Here is a 22,860-nt window from a genome sequence, read left to right as displayed (position 1 = left end):
TTCCGGCGCCGTGACTTTGCGCCCGTCATTCATTTCACATTGAATACAACTGTGTTTTGTGTCCTGTACTTGGTGACTATCTGGGAAGCTAGGAGCGCGTTTCGAGAGATTTTGTGCTGAACCGCTGTGCAACGTGTAGCGTTACCGATCGGCTAGAAAAAGCACGTTACACCTTGTATATTGTTCTTTGCGTAGTTGCAAAATAAACATGATTTGATTTTATTTGAACTGTAACTATAGAATAGATTATATTGACAGACTGATAAATTCATTGATTTAAACCGTTGAACGACAGTACAAGTCGACCCTACTGATGGTCTCCATAAGAGTTTAGGAAAGCGAAACATAACTCAAGCGATCTTTTTCCATGCTAGGTTATCGCTGCCGAAAAGTCGTTGGTAAAGTGAATAGGATCAAAGCCTAACCAAATAATTAGAATAAAAAGACTGGCCCATACTGTTATTGTCATGTTTCATGTACGAAAAACGTTTCCGCAAGAACTTATGGCATCATCAGTTTGATTGACGCGGTTGGTGTAGCTCCATCATTATATGGAGCTGACCTGACTGACGTATAAAATAATGAGGATTTGACAAATCACTCTACGAGAAGACATTATAGCGCCTCCAAACTTTAGAGCACGGAGACATTGTCATGCACACCCTGCCGTAAGGTATGGCCTACTGGTAAATGACATCTAGGGCAGTAATACGACCAGGCTACACTAATTTGACGACATTATAATTTTGTTTGAGACCTACAAACTTCATGTGAATCCCAATACAAAATTATTTTCCAACTGGGTAAGTTTTTCATTTTTACATATTTTTGCAGTCATTTGTTGCTGACCTTTTACTAAATACGATTAATATATTTACAAGATGCAAAAACAAAAAATAGCCTGCTGTTTTTTTGTTTTTTTCCACAACATATAAGAAATTGTCTACAAAAAGTCTATTTTTTTAAAAAACTAAAGTGAAATATTCTCTGCAGATCATAGAATTTTCCTAATGCTGCCTCTAGTGGCAAGTTTCTCACGTTCGTCAGTCGCACCTGCGAGTTTTCGTTTCGTGACAGTTTTAATTTTTTTCGATTGTATTTCTTTGGCTTACGAAAAACAACTCAAATATTTCAAAACTTGTACGTGTTGTGCTGTTTTGTTGACTGTCAACTTCGATAGGTTGCTGTATTTTGTAATTGGTTTTTATCTGCCTTTTAGTATCGTAAAAATAAGACCATTTGTAGTACTTATGCTTGTTAAGATATCTCTATAAAGCTATCTATTTGTTCTTGGCTGCTTATCCGCAGTTGGTTTGCTGAAAACATCATCAAGACAAAAGATTTCTGTCTTGTTACTATCTGGCAAACAAGAATGGTTGTTATAGAAAACATTGATGCTTTGAAAGTTTGGCTTGTGAAACAACTATCCCCAGTGTAAGTTAGTGTTTTGTGTTGTAAACTTAAGAATCTAATTAAGATTAAAAAAATAACACACCACAGTCTTTTTTGGCCCGCTATGTTGCCAGATTGGAAAGGATATGCATGAGTATTAATCACAGTTTTAAAATTTTATCAACTATTCTCGCAGAAAAAGTTAACCAAATGCAATAATATATGAAAAACCTTGAAACAAATTACAGAAATGTTTCGATCTAACTGTGTAGTAGATTTTTGTAAATATATTGTGAGACAAAATAAAGACAGTGGTTAAAAGACTACCAAATATCATAGATCTACAAGGAGTGGACACTGTTTCATCCTATTAGGTCTCATCAGTGCAGCTCTGTGCTGTCATAGTAACATTATAAATGAATTTTACAAAAATTATAAATATATATTTTTTTAGGTGTGATGCTGATCCAAATGCTCTTGCTAAGTATGTTATAGCCCTTGTTCGAAAAGATAAAACAGATGAGGACCTGAAAACAGTATGCAAAGGGCAACTTGAAGTTTTCTTGCAAAATGGTAATTCCAATTTATTTTTTTTTCATTTTTTATGTCATTTGTCCTGCAACATCATCGTTTTTCAGATACCGACCAATTTGTAAGTGCCTTGTTTGAAGTTCTGGAAACAAAATCGTACATAGGAACACAACCAGATTCTACAACCAATACTGAGGTAGGAAACCTGGTGATAAACTACCAATCTTTTTCATAACATGGCAAGACATTTGCACTAGGGCCATTTTGCCTTGATATTACTTCTGGGAAGTTTTGCTTTTGTAAAATTGAAGATTCTCGCTTGCAACCTCGTCCAGCTTTGTTGATAAACCAAGGCCCTAAAATACCCATGGTCTTAACTTAGTGTGTATAATTTTTACCACTTGAGAGCATAGCTTTCGTGCTTCCGTTTCTGATAGCCAAAGTCCACAGGACAGGGATTTGTTTAGTAATAAGTAGATAAGTTCCAATCATTTAAGTAATTCTAGCAAATGTAAAATATTTTGAAACCATGCAAGCACATCAAAATCACCGCTAATTTTATGGCGCATCACATAAATGGTTATTGTTATTTCTAATCAAATTCTCCCAAGACCAAAACTGACAACAATTTTATTACTGCTTAGCATATATCGATTGCACTGGGCAAGGTGTGTGTACGCAATTATGTAAACCCAGCCATAGTTATACCCTTGCTTACTGAAAACAAAATTACTTTTCAGGTTCAGGCACCTGATCAAGAAGTTAAGGAAAAGCAGAAAGAATCCAGACAACAACAAGTTAAGTCAAGATCAAAGTCTCCAGTACGGCAAAGGCAACGCAGTCCTGATGCAACGTATGTATTGTGATTGTGGGTTTTGCTACTTAGAGAAATTTTCCTAAATCAAATATATTTTGTAGGCGTAGACGCCATTTTGATGATCGCAGACATCGTCGTCGATCACCTGGAGCAGAAAATCGGCAAGAACCTTTTTTATTGGCTTTACTAAAATGTATTTAAGTAAATATAGATCATGCCTGGCAGCCACAATATTTATTATTATTAGTTGTGGTTAGCAATGTGAAACTAAGGATATAAAAACAAATGTTGTATATGTATTAAAATTTCACCTATATATATATATAAAGCATGTGTTATACTGTGGCAGCACCCCGAAACAACAAAAAAATAATATAAACATCAACTTAGTCTTCAAGAAATAGCTTCTAGGTGCTTGGTATTTACTGTTTGTTGTGTGATGTTATAGGAGGCACTTTGGAAGACGTCCAAGGAGTCGTTCTTTATCTCCAAGCAGAAGAAGAGGGAGAGCCCCACAGGAACCATTACAGAGAAGGTAAATGTTTGAAACATTTATTTATTGGTTTTAAATACCAGACATTTAAATTGTATTGGTATGTTATATCAGTGGTGTCGTATAGTAATTTGTAATTGTGATATCCCTAAGTCAAGATACACCACCAGAAGTCCAAAAATCTAGCTTATGTTTAAATTTGTTCGATTTTGCTTTTTATTTACAGTGATTTTATTACAAATATTCCTAAAATACTTTTGCATCACAAATGTGGCTTCCCAAATAAAAGTTTTAACTACTGGCATATATAAAGAATATAGGAGTGACTGTAAACAGTTTATTTGAGTATATACAGTTACATTGTTTGTTTAGACTACAAAAACTTGCTTCACCAAGAAGATCAAGGTCTCCACAAAGAAGGAAAAGGTATAGCCATCATTTTTCCAGGATGTCACTAGTTTCGAGCAACTCAAATTGAAATCCTATGTTTGTGCTGATTTCAGGCTGTACTCAATTTGAGGGTTTGTGTATTTAGGTCCAGATCAGTGAGCAGATCCAGATCTGCTTCTCCTGAAAGGGGGTCTGATAGATCACAGTCTTTGGATAAGCAGAAGTCTGATCGTGTTCAGGATGGAAGTAAAAAGAAACAGCAGTGTTGGGATTATGAACGTAAGTAACCACTCTCCTGATGGAACCACTAAAAACCATTATATGTTCCAACCACATTTCAAATGGTGCGTACTGCTTTTCTAAAAAATGATTAATTCTTTAGATACGCTAAAAAAAGCATTAGCTTTTTACTACAGGATCAGCCTGGCTTATGATCAGAAATATATATTTCGCCCCATGGCATCTTCAGTTTCTTGCAGTAAACACAATATATGAGATTAAAAAACGCCTGAAAAACAACAACAGTAAAGAAAAGAAAGGGCAAGTGATAAAAAATAAATGATAAAAACTTTGGCCTCTTGCAATGCAACCGTGCCAAGGCAAAACACTGAGTTACCAGCCTTGCATGAAAAAGTAAGAGAATTACTAACACGGTGGAGAAACAACATCAGACGCGTATAGAAATAAGGAACACGCCGATAAGACGAACAGCGTAGAGCCACATTAAAAACACACACAAAAAACATAGAACCAATAAAACGATTAAAAGCAATTAAAAAAGATCTTAAAAAGCATCAACACACCCTAGGCAATATCAATGGTGGCACCTACAAGGTGAAGCCACTTTGCCTCGCACATGTCTAAATCCCGAAAATGTGGTTGTTCAACAAATATTACATGAAAGCAATTTGCAATGTTTGGTTGATTTACAAAAGTGGACTTGTACTGGGTTGCGTAGTGCTTTAGCATAGCTACGTTATCATCCCCTTTGTCAATGGAAAAGCTCCCCCACTTTGCTCTGTGGCCATGCCATCTGACGGCGAAACTATTTTTAGTTTGGCCCACATATTCCACACAGCTACGTATATGCCATAATTCTGGCAAGTTAACTTTTGTTGGAGGTTTGCTGTGCTGGCATGGAGGGTGATATTTGACATTGCTGGAACCATGTCTTCCCTTTTCCGTGTCACCCACATAAACTGCAATGGCCACAAGGGCCAGAACTACCTCGAACAGTTTGATCTGTAGAAAATGCAATTCGCTTGTAGCCAGGCTGATCCTGTAGTAAAAAGCTACTGCTTTTTTTAATGTTATTACGAAAGTTACAGTGATCGCTAGGCCTGCATCTGCAGTTTTGGGTAGATCCCAATATTTCAATTTTTGAAGTTGTTCAGAAATGATCATTTGGGGCATGTTTTGTTGCCTGAAAGCTTAAATACAAAACTGTTTCAGTCTTTATTTTTAATCACTGATTTGGCATTATTGTTTTATTGCTAAACAAAGGCATTAACAACTATTTTTTTCACATTGCTAGAAAAAGGATTTTGCATGAAAGGGGATCAGTGTCCATTTGACCACGGTGAAGATGCGGTGGTTGTGGATGATCTCTCGCTTACTCCAACAAGTAACCAACGTAGCAATGACAAGCCCAACGAAAACAAGACAGAAGCTCCAACAGCACCAGCCGCACCTCCAGCTAGCGTTCCTCCTCCACAAACAGTGTTACCCCGTATTCCTATAGCACTGACAATGCCTCCAATGGTAAGCAAATGTCACATGGTGCTTTTTGTACCTGTAACAGAAAATTATTGCTGGTAGGTGGCAAAAATGAACAAATATTACATACACATACAGCCAATAAACACAAGTTTGTGTTTTTTACATCTAGCGCTGTATTTTTGACTAAAAGCGTGAATATTTGTTGGTCTTGAACTGTTATAAAAACAAATCCTTAACATGTTCAAGAACATGCCTGATAAAACTAGGGTCAAAACAGTCTGTGGAAATTTCTGCGTCAATATGTGACCAAACTGTGGGCAATCTTTCTTTCAGATTCCTCCTCCGATGCCTGTTCCACCTCCCCACCTTGGTTATCCCTTTCCACCTCCAATCAACATCAAAGTTCCACCTCCTAATTTTATTCGCCCTCCATGTAAGCAAATACACCAGTGTTTCTCAACCTTGTACTGGTCCCCAATAATATAATTTTCACATTAAATGGATTTCTGCTGGTACAAAGTGCATAATTTTGCAATATTAATTTTTATTCAACAATATGTTCATTCATTATATTTTAACTTTAATTTTACCAACTTGACCGGTACACAATGCAAAAAGATTGATAACCTTTTAAACATACCTACATTTAATTTTCTTACTTTTACGGATGAAATGTAATTAAAATGTTTTTGTCAGACCCTCCCACTGGTGTACAGACTCAGCAACCATATAATCCTGAAGCACCTGAAATTAATAGGAATGATGTGGGAAAACCCAACACCAACCAAGTACTGTCACTGACAGTCACCAACGAACATGGTAAGATCAAGTTTTATATTTGAATAACTGTTCAGTGGACTTATGCAGCCAAGAATAATTATCATTTGAAATAGTTGGAAACAGAGCAACAGTGATTTGACCTCTGTCAACATAAGAAATTTTTAGGCGTTTGATTTTCACAATTCAAGTTATTAGCTGTTCTGTTGTGTTCCTGAATTGTCTCCTGGCATTTTATGCATGTGTGTGATTTTGTCAAAAAAACATGAATTTTCACTTTTTGTACATGGACTGATTTTACAGAAAATGCAAGAAAAAGGCCAGCGATAGACAGAATTGGAGGAGAACCGAATGTAAAAAGACCTTACTTTAACAATGCTCCAGGTACAATTAACTTGTTTTTTTTAGCGTAGTTTGATGATGGAGCCTTTCTATGTTGTAAATTTGTTACAGGGCACGGCAATAAAACTTTGATTGTGAAGAAAATTCCACCTATGTTAAACAACATCACAAAACTGAACGAACACTTCGCTAAGTTCGGTGCAATTAACAACATTCAAGTGAGTCGGATGTGGAAATCTTTGCATTACCAGATGATAAAATCTATCATATTTCTCTTTATTTTGTGGAGTTTGATTCGAATTAGGTGTTCCTAAATACAATATTTGTACATTCCATTAATTACAAATTTCAAGTAACTACTGCAAACCAAACAATGCACTTATTATGGGAATAACTGTAAGTAGAATGAAGCACACATACTGAAATTGTCCAAATTCAAAAGAGCAAGTCGCACGACTCGAACCAAGCATTTTTTTATTCGGCCAATTTGGAAGCCTGGCCAATAAATGCGCTGAAACAGACCTTTGGTGCATTCCCTAATCACATTTATATGCAGGTTAAATACGATCAACAGCCGAGTCAAGCCTTAATTGAATTCGCGCATCCCAACAGTGCACGGGCGGCTATTCGCGATACAGGGGCAGTTCTTAACAACCGCTTTATAAGAGTTTACTGGCACACGCAATCCAGTAACGACGACCAATCGACTCAAGGAACCAACGGCAATGTAAGACTTCATTAACGTTTGAGTTTGGTTAAGACTGTTTAAGGAGTGATCAAAAGCCTCAATGTGACAAAGTTTTGATATTTTTGGCTTTTTGTTGACTTTTAAACGAACCTTGCGGCATTCTTTTTTAGCCTAAGCCTTCAGTAAAGGATCGACTCGGATCGCTCCCAACTCCCAATCAGTTAAAATACACCGCACCTGGAGTGGAGCAAAACAAAGTGGTAAGTACCTGCCCTGTAGTCGCGCGGTGGCGCTAAACACCCGACGTACTGATTCATGTTGTTGTGCGAAGCATTTCTCCCAAAACAACTGATTTACTCATAGGCCTTCTCATCTGTAAATCTTTCGCGCACGATCAGTAACCCGGATGTTGCTGATGATGTTGAAGGGAAGAAAGCAACCGAACCTGACCCCGCTGAGCTGCTCGCAACTAAAGAGGCTGCTGTTGAAGCAAAGAAAAAGGTATGGGAACGTCCCTAATAAATCCGTCAAAATTCTGCAATGGGCCGTGTCCAAATTTTAGTTTCACCTTGGAGGGTAATGATTTTCGTCGTTCGTATTCTAGTTGAAGATTTTATTGGAATATTTTTGTGTTGATTCAATGTGTGAGCATGGTTTGCAAATTTCTCAGACACTGTTTTGAATATTTCAGCTGATCGCAGCTCGCCAAGCCGCCAAACAAAAAGCGATCCAACAACAGAACGTGGTGAGACAGAAAAAGGCCGAACTTCAAAAGCAGAAACATGGACTTTTGCAGAAACAAATCGAGCAGCAAAAGGTTTGTAAGAATGTTTGCCTTGTAAGTGTGTGCGTTGCAAAAAATAAAACTCAATTCTTGGTAATATTCAGTTGCTTCTCGTCAAATTGGAGTCTCACAAATCGATGCAACCCAGTGAAAGAATGGAACTTATCAAGGTGGGTGTTCCATTTGAGGCGGTTAAATAAATCAGCAAAATATAACAATAATGTAAAGCGATGAATTACGCCAATGACAAAAGGTCTGTGCGTGTTTGAACAAAAAACGTGTAAAATGATTTTTTCCAATGTTAGACTTTGAAAGCATTGACGGGCAACATCGATAGTTTACGAAACGTGACAAAGTCAAAAACAGCCCCTCAAGTGGTACAAGAAAAGAAAAAGAAGGTTTGTTTTATTGCTGATTGTATTCCGCTACCTTTTTTTAAACTTAAATTACGTAACCATCGATTGCAATTCGTTTTCAGACGCAAAAGGATCTCCTCGACACCGAGCTTGATTTGTACAACGCATCGACCAACGGCGAGAACACTTCAATCCTTAAAAAGAAGCTTACTCAGCTCAAAATGGAGGTGAGCTTAAGTCGGACTTGCGCCAAATTAGTTTTAATGAGGAATCTGAACTCACGCAGGCAAACACGTACGGTCTGGTGAACGCTTACCAGTCCGCCAGCCGTGGAGGTTGGGTTGGTGGTCGTGGGCGCAGGGGGCGTGGTCGTGGGCGTGGCAACATACATCGCTTCATTAAAGCGGGAGCAAACATCGACCGCAGACCGTGCGAAATCCGGATTTCGGGTTTCCACGACGACGAGAACGACGAGATGATCACGCACTTTTCGGTAAGTCGAATACCGGTTATTTGAGTTCGGAACATTTTAGAATGTGCAAAATACAGTACGATCCTCTGATACACGCGTAAAAGAAAAAGTTGAGTCGAATAAAAACAATGAACAATTGGCTTTTAACAGCATTTTTTATGTAAAAGTTGTTCAAAAAAAGGAAAAAATAAGAATGTGTTGCGAATTAACGTTCGTTTTTATTCAAAAGGAATTCGGCGACATTGAAACGTTTTCTTTCGACGATGAAGGCATCACGTGCACTGTGAAATACAAAACACGACATGACGCTGAACAGGTAAATATGTTTGTCCTGATTCAAAAAAACAAACAATTGTTAAAAAACTGTGTGATTAACGTCTTACCCACGTTAAGCACTCGTATTATTCAAATCCGTGCCATTAGTGTATAATTCTCATGCTGTTCTTTTGCTGGAATTAAGTAGAGTAAATAAGATGAGGGACTGGTGCTGTAGGGAGTTGTGGACCAGACGCTCTAAATCACTTTGTATCGATCCATCTTAGGCCGCCTCACAAGGAAGCATGTTCAAAAATCGAAACTTGATTATTGTCTGGACCTCGCAACCCAACAAGCTACCAGCGTCGGTGAGTTGAAGAATGCGTTTTCCCATTATTTCTTTTGTAAGCCGGATGTTCATGTTTTAACCCTTAACAGCACACACAAAGTACTCTACAGGTTATATTACAGGGTCAGACTTGTATAATATGGTAAAGTACATTTCGCCCTGTGGACATCGTCATGGAACTGTGTGTCGTGTGTCGTCAGTTCGTAAAGTAAAATATTGATTTGAATTACAAACACGATTACGATTTAATATGACCGAAGAAGGTTTTTTTCGTTTGATGTAAACTCAAAACTAAAATGTGCCAAAGTTTTTGTCATAACAATCAAGAACAGAAATACGCAGTGATATGATGTTTGTGCTAAATCGAGAAATAACGTGTTTATTCCTGAGATTATTTTTTACAATGAGAGTAAATCCGCGGGTTAAGTTGTGAACTGCCAGGTTTTCTTCTACTTCAACGCCATCGACTCGATTTGTAATCCACCAAAATTCCTACACAAAATTCTGTGATAACTGAATGTCAAGATTCTTTGTCCATTTACCCAGGTTGCTCCTCCTGCCATCCCATCCCAAAATCAAGGTCTCAGTCCGGCCCAACTTCTTCATGCGAAGGAGAAAGATGAGGAGAGCGGCGACGAGGAAGACGAGATCTCAGTGGTAGTGGAACCAGTGGCGGCCTACACTCCTCCGGAAGAGGAAGAAAGTTACGGATACGGATTGCTTGAGGAGGAGGAGTTGGACGAAGAAGCTCTTCTTACTGGTCCCGGGATTGATGATGATGAAGAGGAGGCTGCTTTGGATGAGGAGCGCTCCTGGCGTCACTGACAACCGTACAATCGTTTTTATCCCAAATTAGGACCATTTTCTCGTTTTTCTACATTTTTATGTCGGCGGGGATTTCCCACTGTTACAAATCCTTGAAACGAAAAAATATTACATTGTTGCAAGAAATGAACGGAAATGTCTGGAATTGCGGCTTCGTCGTTCGCCCAATGCTATCGTTAATGCTTTGTACTTTTAAACGGTTAAAACATGGCCCGCGTTACGGCGGTGGTGTTGTGGTCCTGTGGCGGTTTGGGCGATGATTACGCTCTGTAAATAAAAGTTCATCTTTTTGTGTGAACTGCGTTTTCACTCTTCCGGGCAGAGAAACTTGGAAATAAAAAATCAGTGCGAATTTTAACACTTGTGGTCTTTAATGGATTGGATTCTTCAACCAGCGCTTTGGTTCTGAGAAACTTTGAAGAACACATTTACACAATTGTGGGTTAATACGACGCGTGTTCATTGTAATTGCTGCTGGAACACCTGCACGTTTGCAAAAAAACGGTATATCGACACAAAATACTTTAATAATGAAGCAACATCACACAAGAAAAACAACACCAAGATTTGAAGAAAAACATAAGCAGGTAAATTTCGACATATTTGTGTCAGTGAAAAGTTGTTTCGGCATTGAAAGTATTTTAAACCAGTACCGAGTGGCATGGAGACATAAAAGCGACGTATTTTTTTAATGCGTTGCGTTACAATCAACTCTGACAATGTCGCTTCACGGTGATCAAGTCATGTCGATGACTAAATCTATATTGGATTCATTGTTATAAATAAATTATACTCTCTTTACTTTAGCGCCGACTGTTCGTCATGTGAAATCAGCGGCACAGAATCGTCGGGTAGTCGGTTTGCTTTTTCTCTCTTGTATTCTGGTTTCGCCACGATCAATAAGATGATGCAAACTACCGTCATGGCGATTGGAAAAGACGTAGAAGCAGGTACCCCAGCGTACTTGAGGATTACGCGCCCAACCAATGGATACGTTAAACGAAACAAGCCCATTATAACGATTCCCAGCATGGTAACAAACATCGCCGGTTGGGGGTAAGTTACTTCAATCAGCAACTCGAAGAGTGACGCGTTCGCCATGCCAATAAACAAGCCTTGTGCCGAAACAGCGCAGTAGACCATGTATATATTGCTAAATATAATACCAAGCATCAATAGAACACAGGTAACGCAAATAAGAATGACGTTAACTAGAACGATCTCCTTGTAGAGACGGGTTCGCGCAATGAGCGGACCTGAAATAAATCCCCCTACCGTATACATAGACCAGGCAATCATAAGGACAACTCCGACCTGGAAATTTAGGTCGTTTCTGGATTTAAACTGGTCGTGAAGCATGGAGGATAAGAGGATGTTGCTGGTCCTCAGAACGGGATTAATTGCACCAAACACGAACCAAACTGACACAAAGGTCTTGTCGCAAAACAAGGAACTAATCGTTTGCCAAAAATTGCACAGGGAAGTGCGTAGGTCGGGCTGCTCTTTTGCCATTGCCGTCGCTTTGGCCTGGGCCACACTGGGCGGGTGCGATGGTTTACTTTTCACGACGATGATGCACAGGATGAAAAGAACGAACGCGATTAGTGACAATCCAGAAAACATTCCAAGAAGTTTGAATTTCACCTGAAATATTTGACACGATTTTACTTGAGGCAAATACTCTTGTTTTTTTTTGCAGAAACACATCCTTTTTTGAAAGATACTAAAAATACCGAATTAAAACACAATTTTACCTCTTCTGGAGTTGAGTCCTCGTCAACTGAAATAGGTGGAACAATACATCCGAGAGCTTCGCCAATTCCACGCGCTACCACTTGTACTGCTATGGCCATTGCAACTTCAGAGGAGGAAAACCAGATGGCAGCAGTAGCTGGTGGAATAGACCAGGACAATATGTTGCTAAAACCCATTATTGCCTGGCCACCGAGAATAACACCGAAGCCCGCGGATCGAGAAAGCATTCCGCAAGCAGTTACAGCAAAACCCATTGTCAGCGTACCAGTAATAAGACAAGTCGAAACTTTGTAGTTAAGCCTCTTGGTTGCCAAGGTCATTGGTAGTGATATTGCAAAAAAGATGACTGACTGGATCACTACGAACCAGTCAACCTGCCACGGCAATACTCCAAAGTAGTTAGTATAAACGTTGTTGATGATGCCGAAGCAAGACTGGTTGTAACCCCTCATGGAAATGGCGAAGGACGCTACAAGAAGTACAACCCATCTTCTCGAATCAAGTTTGATTTCTTGATGTTCTGTGTGTGGTTCCTGTGATGATGAGTCAGTGGTATCAATTGATGCAGTATCCATTTCAGCAATACAATTGTCAGTTTGATTGAGCCTTTATTATTGCATTAGAATACTGCTTGTGTACAATATCGATCTAAATTATTCCCTATACAACCCTGATCGATCGCCTCCTACTAAAAAAAACACGGCCAATGTTAAATTACCAAGAATTGTTCACGTAAAACTTTAATGTTAGATAATAGTTTTAAGAAATTCCCAAGACGTATACTATCAATGTAAGTAGGTTATTTTTACAAACTTATATTTTGAAGCACATCATGCCAAGCAACATACATCTTGTAAAACAAGTCATAGATTAGATTAAACGATTTCTTTGCAGTGCCACGATATGAAAACCATACAAAAAAACAACAATTTCTCTTTCAAGTAATACTTCCAGCATTTCTATTCTGGGAAAAAATGCATGAAAACTCCACCCTAATTGACACAGAAGGCTTATCGCCTTCAAGTAAGCCTTGTCAACAAACTATTCATGTAATTATGCCAATCACTTGGAAAAGTACAGAGAGAAACTAAAAAGTAAAGCTACATGCTGCAAAACGTGACCGGTAAAAACACAAAAGTAGCGTTTGCTGTCTCAATTGCCTCAGGCTAAAACGCCATTTCTTCGGCACTCACTAATTGATTAGAAATCAGTTTCGTGTGCAAACGCACTTTGCACAAAAAAAAATGAAATTAATGACAATCTACGCAGAATGTAAAATTACAACATTGTTCCTCTTTTACTAAAAAGTTGCATGCATTCGGATTTATTGAATTCCAAGTACATGTTGTAAACAGAAGCCGATATGGCATTTTAATACTGCTTTAATATGTAGCGCTCTTCCTTTTTCAGTTTTTAAGACAACGGTAAACAAAACTTATTTACACAAAAAAAGATTTTATTGCTTCTGCTCAACCGTCTGCTTCAATTCACAATAAACTTTTTGTTGCGGTTTTGTTTTCTACAGCTTCTGCTAAGGTTCTTGTTCTTACCTTTACGACTTTGGTCACGCATAAATGTATCTAATACGTTCTTTGATCATTGCACCATGCTGTTGGATTTCCGTACTCATATCCGATCGTCGGACGTTGCTGTAATACCTGAAAATGTAGCTCGTAGCTTCGACGTTATGAGGACAACAGCAATCGATATTTATGCGCACTATAGGTTTCCATTTGAGTTGGATATAATTTAGCAATTTTGATATGAGTAACACGTATCGGTCTTGTTAATTGTTACCGAGGAAACAAGTTAAAAAAAATATTTAAAAACAAAACAAGTGTTGAATTCAAACTCTTCTGCTTCATCCTCGCTTTATCAGATGTCAGTTAAATTTTGCTTGTCGTAAGTGAGTGGAATTATTTTCTGTCATGCCATATCCAGCACAGGATATTCCCGAACTTTTTGCGTTGCGTCTCTAACATTTTTGTCCTACCCAGTATCGCAAAAACATTCAAATATTCATTATAGCCTACAACTGATAAAACACACTCCAAATTTATGAAAAGGTTTGATATTACACCCAAAAATGCAGTAATACTTCTTCCCCTAAAATGGTAGGCTAAGCTTCCTTATTTGCGAGAAAAACATTCATCTAAATTCTAAACAGTCGCGACAATCGATTTAAAATCTTTTCCTGCTTTTTCTGGATAGAGGAGTCCTACAGGAGCGGTGGAGCGTTTGGCCTGGTTAACCCAGGGTCGTGAGTTCAAACCTCACCGGGAGCTTGATTTTTCAGATCTCACTCCGACTTGTCGGGAAAAGTGGCTGGTCCAGCTTGGCTGCAATGCTTTGACTGCGAAGCCTGTGCTGTTATACCCACGTCACGTGATTTACTAATTAAAGCCGTAGTGCGTATGTATTTTTAATAAAAGTCTATCATTGGTAAAAAATTATCATAAATATTCCCGAGTCGTCTATCTGTTTAACGTCAACGTTTGGTAAAAAAAATACTTGAAATCTCTGCAAGATTCACTGACAACAGTGTAGGGATAATTAGCAGGCGAATTGATCGATGTTTTCTAGTAATGACAGCAGTGTCACTGCGATAATGTGGAATCGAAATAAACATGTAACAGACCGATATACTCCTTTTACAAATGCAAACTCTAGATGACGTGACATGTACCTATAACAGCGACACAAAGCGAATGAAGGTTATCGTTCACTGTGTTTTAGTAAACTTGAAAAACGTAAGCAGTTTCGTCAAAGTGCGTCAAACTTCCTAAATGTGCATTTTTTATTTACATTAGGTATTTTTTACCAAAATGAGCTTATCGTTTCCATGGAGCATAACATAGGGTTAAAGAGCTGCATGCGGCTCTGGAACCGTGGGTTGCCGATTAGATACGAAACAAGGTTTTTTTAGCGAAGTAAACCAACGAAAAATAAAACTTTATCTTTGTAAAGCATTAAATTTATGCCGACTTGTCCTTCTGTCGCTCAACCCGCGAAGAAAAATGAATCTTGATCGCTGTGGTAATTGTAGTGCATATGATTTCTGTTTTTTTAGAAATTCTGGTTAACCTGCAAGTCGTGTTGGTGGTTCTTCGTCGTTTCGTATTTTATTTAAAGGTTTTCGTGTAATTGTGCTTGTATTCACGCGAACAGCATCAATGCGGTGAAAGGAATGCTTAAATTTGAAGTTTTTCGTAGTTTATAACGACATGGAGTATATACGAACGCCGAAGGTTTGTTTTTATTTTCTTTGAAATGGTTTGGTATCTTTGCACATGAACTTTTTTGAAAAATAGAGGAAAAATAAAGTTATTGCCATCATTTATTGTAAAAAGTTATCATTTTATTGAGTGAAAAGCAAAATGAGTGACAAGCACAACTTATACTTATCGATTTAGCATTAGTGTAGTATAAGTAAGCATTTTTGTTGCAGGTTGAGAATGTGAAACTCATTGATAATCACTCAAAAAATCCAGTAGAAGGAACTTTGTATCTAACAGCCACCCACCTAATTTTTGTGGATTCAAACAGAAGAAATGAGACATGGATTGTACACACCCATATTCAAACAGTGGAAAAACTGAGTTTAATCCAGTTGGGATCACCTTTAAAACTGAGGTGTTTGTTTGTTGGTGGATTATTTTGTTGTTGTTGTATTTTGTTTGTTAAAAAGTGTTTATTGTAGATGCAAAACCTTTCAAGTCCTCTCGTTTTTGATTGCTGAGGAGCGAGACTGTCATGATTTGTATTCATCACTTCTTAAACTTTGTAAACCAGGTATATATAATTATTTTGTAGAAGTGCTGTGCATTGTACATGTAAATTTACTGTTGTCGATAATTTATGTTATTCATATTAATGGCAATTCAAATTTTGTTACATATAGTTAGGATAGAAGAGCTGTATGCATTTTCGTATAACCCAAGAGAAGAACAGTTAATACAGCAAGAAGGATGGGATTTGTTTGGTTTAAACAATGACTTTCTTCAACTGGGTTTGCCTACACGCTTTTGGAAAATAAGCCGCATTAACAATGATTTTGGTGAGACAATTACAAAAGAAATTTGCTAAAATTAGTAGTTTTCAACAAGTTAACAAATTTTGTTTTTAGGTTTGTGTGAAACTTATCCAAAATTGCTTAGTGTACCTTCACTTGCCACCCCAGCACTTCTAGTTGGCAGTGCTGCCTTTCGAAGCAAACGAAGGTTACCAGTCATGTCATACCTACACAAAAATGGCGCTGTAATTGTCAGGTGTGTATTATTTGGGGTCTTTACCAACCTGAATGACCTATTGCTTTCCCTGCATCTATTTTTGTTTATGCAAAATTGTTTGTCCTACAGTCGATGATAGGTCTATATTACAAATACTGCAATGAAAACTCATAGCAGTATTTTTTGCTGTTTGCCATTTCCATACTTATAAATGATTTATGGGAATTACCTCTGGGCAATTTTTGGATTAGGGCTCTTTGGTACAATGGGAAAAAATGTTTCCAGTGTATTGCCTTGCTTGAGTGTAAAAGTTGAAACTGACTTCATTGTTAGAATTTAATTTTTAAACACAAAATTTGCCTATAAAGGTGCAGTCAACCAATGGCTGGCTTGAACTCCCGGTCGATTGAGGATGAGGCTTACGTAGATTTGATCAGAAGATCAAAACCATCACCCTCTGATTTCATGTACATTGTTGACACAAGACCCATGGTTGGCATTTAATTCATGTGTACCTTGATAGCACATAAATTCATGTTTACCGCCGTGCTACCCTACAACCCCTTTCCAAATTCACAGATTAACGCTGTAGCAAATCGAGCCCAAGGCAAGGGCTACGAAAACACTGACGTGTACGAAAATATTAAATACCGTTTTCTTGGGATCGACAACATCCACGTCATGAGAGCGAGTCTCAACAAGCTGTTGGACGGTAAATGATTTGTTTGTTTCCCGGAACTGAGTCCTTTCAATAATTTTATTCTGTTCGTTTTAGCATGTGAGGATTCCAGCAGCAGCATGGGCGCGTGGCTAGACGCAATTAACAGTAGCGGTTGGTTGAAACACGTTCACTCTGTGTTGCAAGTATCAAGTTTCATCGCGCAGGCAAGTGACACCTTACTGTACGAGTCCGCTATGCATGCCGAAGTAGATTCCATTATCTGTTGCTCTTTAGTTTATTGAAACATGTCAACTTTTATGATACCCTTGTGTCGTAACATTTGAGTAAATAATTTTTAACAAGGCACATGATGTAATATATCTCAAAACGTAAACTTTTGTCGTTCATTCGGCGTAAAGCATATGTGACTAACAATAATTAAAAAACAAGTTATTTGTAGTTGTGGTATATCCGTATTGCATGCAGTGTCTGCTGTGCATTCGCCGTTATGTCATCGCATCTGATCTTGGATGTGTAAATTTAGGCGCTTGACTTCACCCGTTATGGCAATATAGTGGCCCTGTGTCATCGTTGTTTCTATTACTCGTACACAATGTATTTTGGAGAGTTAATTGCGTCGCATGTCGCAATGATGACCGGTCATCAGTTGTTGTTGTGGTGACCACAAACCCTTCAAATGATAACACAGGGTAATGAGATTTTGTGGTGGTGAAAACACTTGCGCGTCATCATTCAAGAAAACGTTTTAAACAGGAATGTATGCACTAAACATATCGTGTAAAAACATACGTTAAAACTGAAATAATTGTCCTAATACTACTTATCGTATCGTATTTTTGAATATTCTGGTCATTATTATGCCAGTTATGTAGTATGTTTCTGTGTCGTAGTCATAAACACATCAAAGAAATATTTTTTTTTCTAAGTGATTTAAAAGTTCACTACATCAATATTTTATGCTCTTGTCTTTTGTGATGTTTAAAGTGCTGTGTATAAAACACACATCACATTATCGTTGAACCCAACTTCAGGTTGCTTCCTATGCTAACTCATGTGTATTTACAGGCTGTTGGTGTCGAGAACAGGAGTGTGTTGGTTCATTGTAGCGACGGATGGGACAGAACTGCACAAACATGCGCTTTATCATCGATCATGCTCAACCCACATTATCGGACTATTGATGGATTTTTGGCGCTCGTGCAGAAAGAATGGCTTCATTTTGGCCATAAATTCACGCACAGGTAGAAGGTTTTGTGACTACTGGATCATTCATTATGTTAATGCTTAGTTGTTTAGAAGTAGGTTTTATGTAGTAAATTGTTACTGATGCTGCCAGGCATATTTATTGCTTAATACTGCTCTTCTGGCAAACTTTATTGTATTTACGTTTCTCGACGTTTCGGCTATTATGCAACAGCCTTCATCAGGAGGAAGTATCTAAGTCTACCACAGTGGACGATTTGAGGCACATAAACAGAAATGGTTTTATGTAATGTTTGCAGTCCGTGTGTACGTGTTGTTAAAATGTGATGAATATTTTAGATACCCCTTGTATTCTTAATGTGGCAATCTTGCTAGTTACCATTGATAAGTTATATTGTTTTACAGGTGTGGACATATAGAAGGCGACAACAAGGAGTCCTCCCCTGTTTTTACCCAATTCGTGGATGCCGTTTGGCAGCTGATGAGGTTTAAGCCCTGCTCATTTCAGTTTAATGAAAAACTCTTGTTCGATCTTCACGACCACGTCTTCTCCTGCCAGTTCGGCACCTTCCTGGGGAATTGCGCCAAGGAACGCCAACATCTCAAGTAATTTTTTGTTAGTTCTGATTACAATGACTTCTTGTCATGAACCAGCGTATTGGGTGAGGTATTGCCCTAATTAATTTTTTGACTTGTAATTAATCAATGGTTAATGACTGCATCAGGATGCCAGGTTAAGGTTTCACAAAGCTTCAATTATTGTAAATAAATCAAAATGGCCAAACCTTCGTAGTAACCTCGTCGCATTGATCCCCTGTTTACGCTTCATCTTTTTAAGGAGGTGCCTTGTCTACATTGCTGGCATATTGAACATAATGTTAAACATTTAATATGTTTATGACAGTTTTTAGTAATAATGTCGGAAAGAGTTTAGTTATAATGAAAAAGCGATAACCTTTATGTGGATCATGCTACAAGAGCGTAAGTTGATTCCGGCATTTTTAAAAACCCTCGCTTTGTACTGAGATGCGCTCCCTTCAATAATACCTCCCCAATATGTGATATGATATGGTTCAAAAGCGTCACGAACCCTTATGCATGATTGCTTACCAATAACAACAACGTGGTGCAATATGCCGATGTTATGTGTGTTGTAATCACCATCTTATCCTTTACTATACGCGGATATCCAAACTGTAGAGTGCTGACCGTTGTATGACATAATGATCTGACCCTTGTCACCGGTTTCCATCGCTCTATTTTCAATATTTCGGTATTATTATTCTTGGAAAACGAGCGATGTGAGCGGATGAATAGAGAAACGTTTTGGTTCGTGAAACAAACGCGAGTGACGCATCGCTACTGCTTCCTTTGCCCAGTTGCTGTTTTCCCGTTCCACTTCTTGTGGTCTCGTCACAGACCGTGCAGGGTGAAAAGTCACGGATTTTCGTTTAAATCTCTTCCTATTGTGAACAAAATCACGGAACGCCCGTTGCGATTTATTAAATTCAACCATCAGTGGCGAGCAGTGTTTTGATAAAGTGTGTGTTTCGAAACGTTGATTTTTTTCACTATATGCGTGCTTTTTGACGTACTCCTGTTTGAAATTTAAAATCCAACACTCAACATACATGTATATATTTATACAACCAAGCCATTTTACAGAACTTCATGTGCTAATTTCAGATAAATTTATATTTATTTAAACGGTAAGTGTATTTTTCTTCGCAAAAGTTGACGTCATATCAATGCTTTTGCGCTAAAAGTTGTGGGTTTTCGTGGCGCTCGAGCGACATCTTTCCCAAAAAAGGTCAAAAAAAATGGAAGGTATCGGTTTCTGTTGTGTTCTGCTGAGATGGAAAATTTCATCCTACGCAATTCGTCATACACGCGATGGTCGGCTTGCGAGTGGCGTGACGCACCACGAACCACGTCTCCCAGTATTTGCCTTTGCTGCGTTTCACAAGTCTTGTTGTTGTTTTCCAGTCTCGCCGCACGAACCTACTCACTGTGGGGTTGGATGATGAAGCGGTTAAATCTTTACACAAACCCACTTTACAGAGGGTCCGAACATCATCGCGAGGAAAACCAGCTTCTCATCCCACCCTCGTCTCCACAGTTTGTCAAGTTTTGGCTTTCCATGTACAACAGGTGCCCTAACATTAGTGCTCTATGTAGTACTTTTTTAACCTTGTTGTAAACAGAGCAAATTGGGGAGTTTTTTTTTAGCAATGAAGTGACCATGGTTCAAGTCTTGCCGGTATTTAACAATATCTGCAAAACAAAACACGTACTTTCTTAAAGCTTAATGTGGTAACAATCTAATGTGGAATTTAAAACTAAAGGCGTCAACATTTAAATCGAGTAGAACTGGCGTGAACACTTGGTTTTGTCTGATCGTGAAATGTTTGGGAAAGTTTGTAAGCGATATGTGATCTGAACGCTTGCATTTGCAACATACCGGATGCCCTTAACTGTTGATGGATTATTTTGCATTGATGCGCCTAGCTTACTCTTACTATGTACTACACGGTTTTTTTGTAGTCACGTCATTGATGGCTACGTTTATCAGGTCTAAAAAACCCTGGGGGTTGTGTAACATAAGGTTCATGGTGTCAGTTAACCTTAAAATAACCCAATACGGGTTCAATTAAAACACCAAACAATAAGAATGGGTCCAAGCCATGTTAAACTCTGTTTAAACTCGGATTTTTAACTGTGTTTAGGTTTGATTACGGTTTGCAAGCAAGGGAGTCGATTTCAACCGCGGTTCATGTCCTGAACAAAGAGACCAGTGGTTTGGAAAAGAAAGTCGCCATGCTGAAAAAGCTCCGGGAGCAGTTAAGAATTAAGCGAGGCTTAGTAAAACCGGCGCATTCGCCTGACAAGGACCAACAGCAAACAGGTATGTTACCTCATATTGTGCATTTGGTTGGTGTTGGTGCATACGCAAGATGATGCCACCACGTAACTCCCACGCCTGCATTTCCCGGCTTTTGCGCCCACTTATTGTGTTGCTTGTCAGCTGCTTCAATTAATCATTGGATTGTTGACCTAAATTGTTGCGTGGATCTTAAGTATTAACGAAACGTTGTGTCATTGTTTTGCAAAACTCTAAACTTCGCTGAAAAACAAGAACGCACGTTCGGTGTGCATGCCGATCGTTTTTGCATGTACTCTTGACCATCCCCAACAAACGAATTATTGTCAGTGTTAAACCAACCCTCCCTACAAATCAAATCACCGCTCATGTTACTGGTTGTGCGAAACCAAAAAAATCAATATTGCAGAATTGTCGACCATGTCAAGTTTTACGTTTTTTCTTAGGTTGTTTTATTGTCCCATGATTATGTTGTGTCAAGAGTTAATTTTGAGTTTTAACAGTGTGGGTCCTCATTTCTGTTTATTCAATATTTGGTATATACATAAGACATTGTACACACGAACACGTGCTAGGTGCATTATGGCGTTATCTGTCATATATTAGAGATGTATTGTAGACCACCAATTATAGAAGAATCATATATATAATAGAGGGAATAAAATATATGTTACAACAACCATTTTATTTACTTTTGATACAAACTTTGGAACTTTGTTTTAACAGAAGGCATGGTTTGTCCACTATTTTGGACTTGCCCCCGAAACTATTTTAACTGATGAAACATTGCATAAAACGACCACTTACGCACAGAATCTACAAACGGCTGTGAAGAAGACATCTCCAAACTCGCCCTCAATGACATTCATTCCAACATACAAACGCTCTCTTCAAACGCCTCGTCGTCCCCCGTCCTTACAGGCCTTCAACGTGAAAACGTGAGCGCCGGAAACCTTCTCACTCTTAACTCGAGCCCCAGTCCTATTCTGACACGTAAAGAGAGCCCGCGATTGGGAAACAAGAAACGACCTCCCCCAGAAACTAAATCAATTGCAAACGCTATGGTGGGAACTTCCAACTTGGTGGTATCGTTTACTGCTCGTCAGGCTGACGACAACGTCAATGATGAACATTCTCCGAGCAATTCCAACCATTGTGACGTAGCCGATGACGTCGAACCAGCCGTGCGCCGAGCGGAGAGCGGCGAAACTATAGGAAGTTGGGACATGCTGGAGGCGGCGGAGTTAGTCGACCCCACTCCCACTTTAGAAGCTGCAACCGCTGCAACTGACGGTGTCTAATCAAGTTGTGACTTTTAAAACTGTTCTATTGTCAGCAAACGGCACTTAATACAACGCTTTTGTTCTTGAAGCCGAGTATTGCCAAAGTTTTTCCGTAAATTTGCTGATGTCTATGTGATGCTTCTGTCGTACGACGGCGCGTTACTGTGTTGGTACTTCCTGTGTAAGCAATTCTTCCTACGTTAAAAGCCAAACACGGCTTTGAGCAAAAAGATATTACAAATTTTGTTGTTGTTGATTTATTTACAAAAAAGCGACCATTTAGTCCAGTCGCTTTGCGCAATCAGACAAACAATCAAAATAAAAACGTATATTTACATTAAGAAGATGGTCAAATACACAATCGAGGGCCTCTTCTGATTCTAAATGTGTTCCAGATAATATTGGGTTGCGAATGAGAATTGCAAAGCGTGTTTCACACAATCAGCATCTATAGTGAAAGTGCACAAGTAAATTGACACTTTCAATTTACAATTTCACATCGCTGTGCTTTCCGCTCGTTTAACTCGTGCAATAGAAGTGTGTGGTCGGTGGCGCATGGAATAAAGCTTTTATCAACAGCCTTGCGCGTCAAGTGAGCGTATTAGCCCGAAATAAATCTCCGACAATTGAACATTAA

General features: G+C 38.6%; 3 protein-coding genes across 3 annotated transcripts; 2 read left to right on the top strand and 1 right to left on the bottom strand.

Annotated features, from left to right (window-relative positions):
• The first annotated feature begins 1,223 nt into the window (after positions 1-1,223).
• LOC145910731 (RNA-binding protein 26-like) lies at positions 1,224-10,537 on the top strand. Its single transcript, XM_082997931.1, has 24 exons — positions 1,224-1,434; positions 1,847-1,965; positions 2,031-2,119; positions 2,664-2,776; positions 2,842-2,901; positions 3,189-3,275; positions 3,606-3,659; positions 3,769-3,902; positions 5,158-5,384; positions 5,676-5,775; positions 6,039-6,161; positions 6,423-6,503; positions 6,573-6,679; positions 7,018-7,188; positions 7,320-7,409; positions 7,513-7,650; positions 7,841-7,966; positions 8,038-8,103; positions 8,239-8,331; positions 8,412-8,516; positions 8,576-8,782; positions 8,991-9,077; positions 9,304-9,384; positions 9,912-10,537. Exons 1-24 carry the CDS (start codon positions 1,373-1,375, stop codon positions 10,188-10,190), a joined length of 2,799 nt encoding a protein of 932 aa, XP_082854057.1. The 5' UTR covers positions 1,224-1,372; the 3' UTR covers positions 10,191-10,537.
• A 380-nt stretch (positions 10,538-10,917) lies between these two features.
• LOC145912294 (choline/ethanolamine transporter FLVCR2-like) lies at positions 10,918-12,592 on the bottom strand. Its single transcript, XM_082999717.1, has 2 exons — positions 11,945-12,592; positions 10,918-11,834 (listed from the first exon to the last, which is right to left on the bottom strand). Exons 1-2 carry the CDS (start codon positions 12,518-12,520, stop codon positions 10,989-10,991), a joined length of 1,422 nt encoding a protein of 473 aa, XP_082855843.1. The 5' UTR covers positions 12,521-12,592; the 3' UTR covers positions 10,918-10,988.
• Positions 12,593-15,034: 2,442 nt separating this feature from the next.
• LOC145910172 (phosphatidylinositol-3,5-bisphosphate 3-phosphatase MTMR8-like) lies at positions 15,035-22,845 on the top strand. Its single transcript, XM_082997199.1, has 13 exons — positions 15,035-15,193; positions 15,394-15,578; positions 15,646-15,737; positions 15,847-16,002; positions 16,072-16,213; positions 16,543-16,666; positions 16,754-16,886; positions 16,950-17,059; positions 17,922-18,097; positions 18,465-18,665; positions 20,046-20,210; positions 20,786-20,964; positions 21,754-22,845. Exons 1-13 carry the CDS (start codon positions 15,170-15,172, stop codon positions 22,239-22,241), a joined length of 2,175 nt encoding a protein of 724 aa, XP_082853325.1. The 5' UTR covers positions 15,035-15,169; the 3' UTR covers positions 22,242-22,845.
• Positions 22,846-22,860: the final 15 nt, after the last annotated feature.

Source organism: Ascidia mentula, chromosome 8 (assembly GCF_947561715.1).
Source record: "Ascidia mentula chromosome 8, kaAscMent1.1, whole genome shotgun sequence".
In the NCBI taxonomy this organism is placed as follows: Eukaryota; Metazoa; Chordata; class Ascidiacea; order Phlebobranchia; family Ascidiidae; genus Ascidia; species Ascidia mentula.
This window is presented reverse-complemented; position numbering and strand designations above follow the sequence as displayed.

Bases quoted from the DNA above. Each gene is read 5' to 3' on its own strand.
- LOC145910172 (XM_082997199.1), top strand. From the start codon at position 15,170: ATGGAGTATATACGAACGCCGAAG. The intron at 15,738-15,846 runs GTATATATAATT...TGTTACATATAG, and splicing joins TCTTAAACTTTGTAAACCAG to TTAGGATAGAAGAGCTGTAT. The intron at 16,003-16,071 runs GTGAGACAATTA...TTTTGTTTTTAG, and splicing joins CCGCATTAACAATGATTTTG to GTTTGTGTGAAACTTATCCA.
- LOC145910731 (XM_082997931.1), top strand. From the start codon at position 1,373: ATGGTTGTTATAGAAAACATTGATGCTTTGAAAGTTTGGCTTGTGAAA. The intron at 3,903-5,157 runs GTAAGTAACCAC...TCACATTGCTAG, and splicing joins GCAGTGTTGGGATTATGAAC to AAAAAGGATTTTGCATGAAA. The intron at 6,162-6,422 runs GTAAGATCAAGT...CTGATTTTACAG, and splicing joins GACAGTCACCAACGAACATG to AAAATGCAAGAAAAAGGCCA.
- LOC145912294 (XM_082999717.1), bottom strand. From the start codon at position 12,520: ATGGATACTGCATCAATTGATACCACTGACTCATCATCACAGGAACCA. The intron at 11,835-11,944 runs GTAAAATTGTGT...CAAATATTTCAG, and splicing joins AGGACTCAACTCCAGAAGAG to GTGAAATTCAAACTTCTTGG.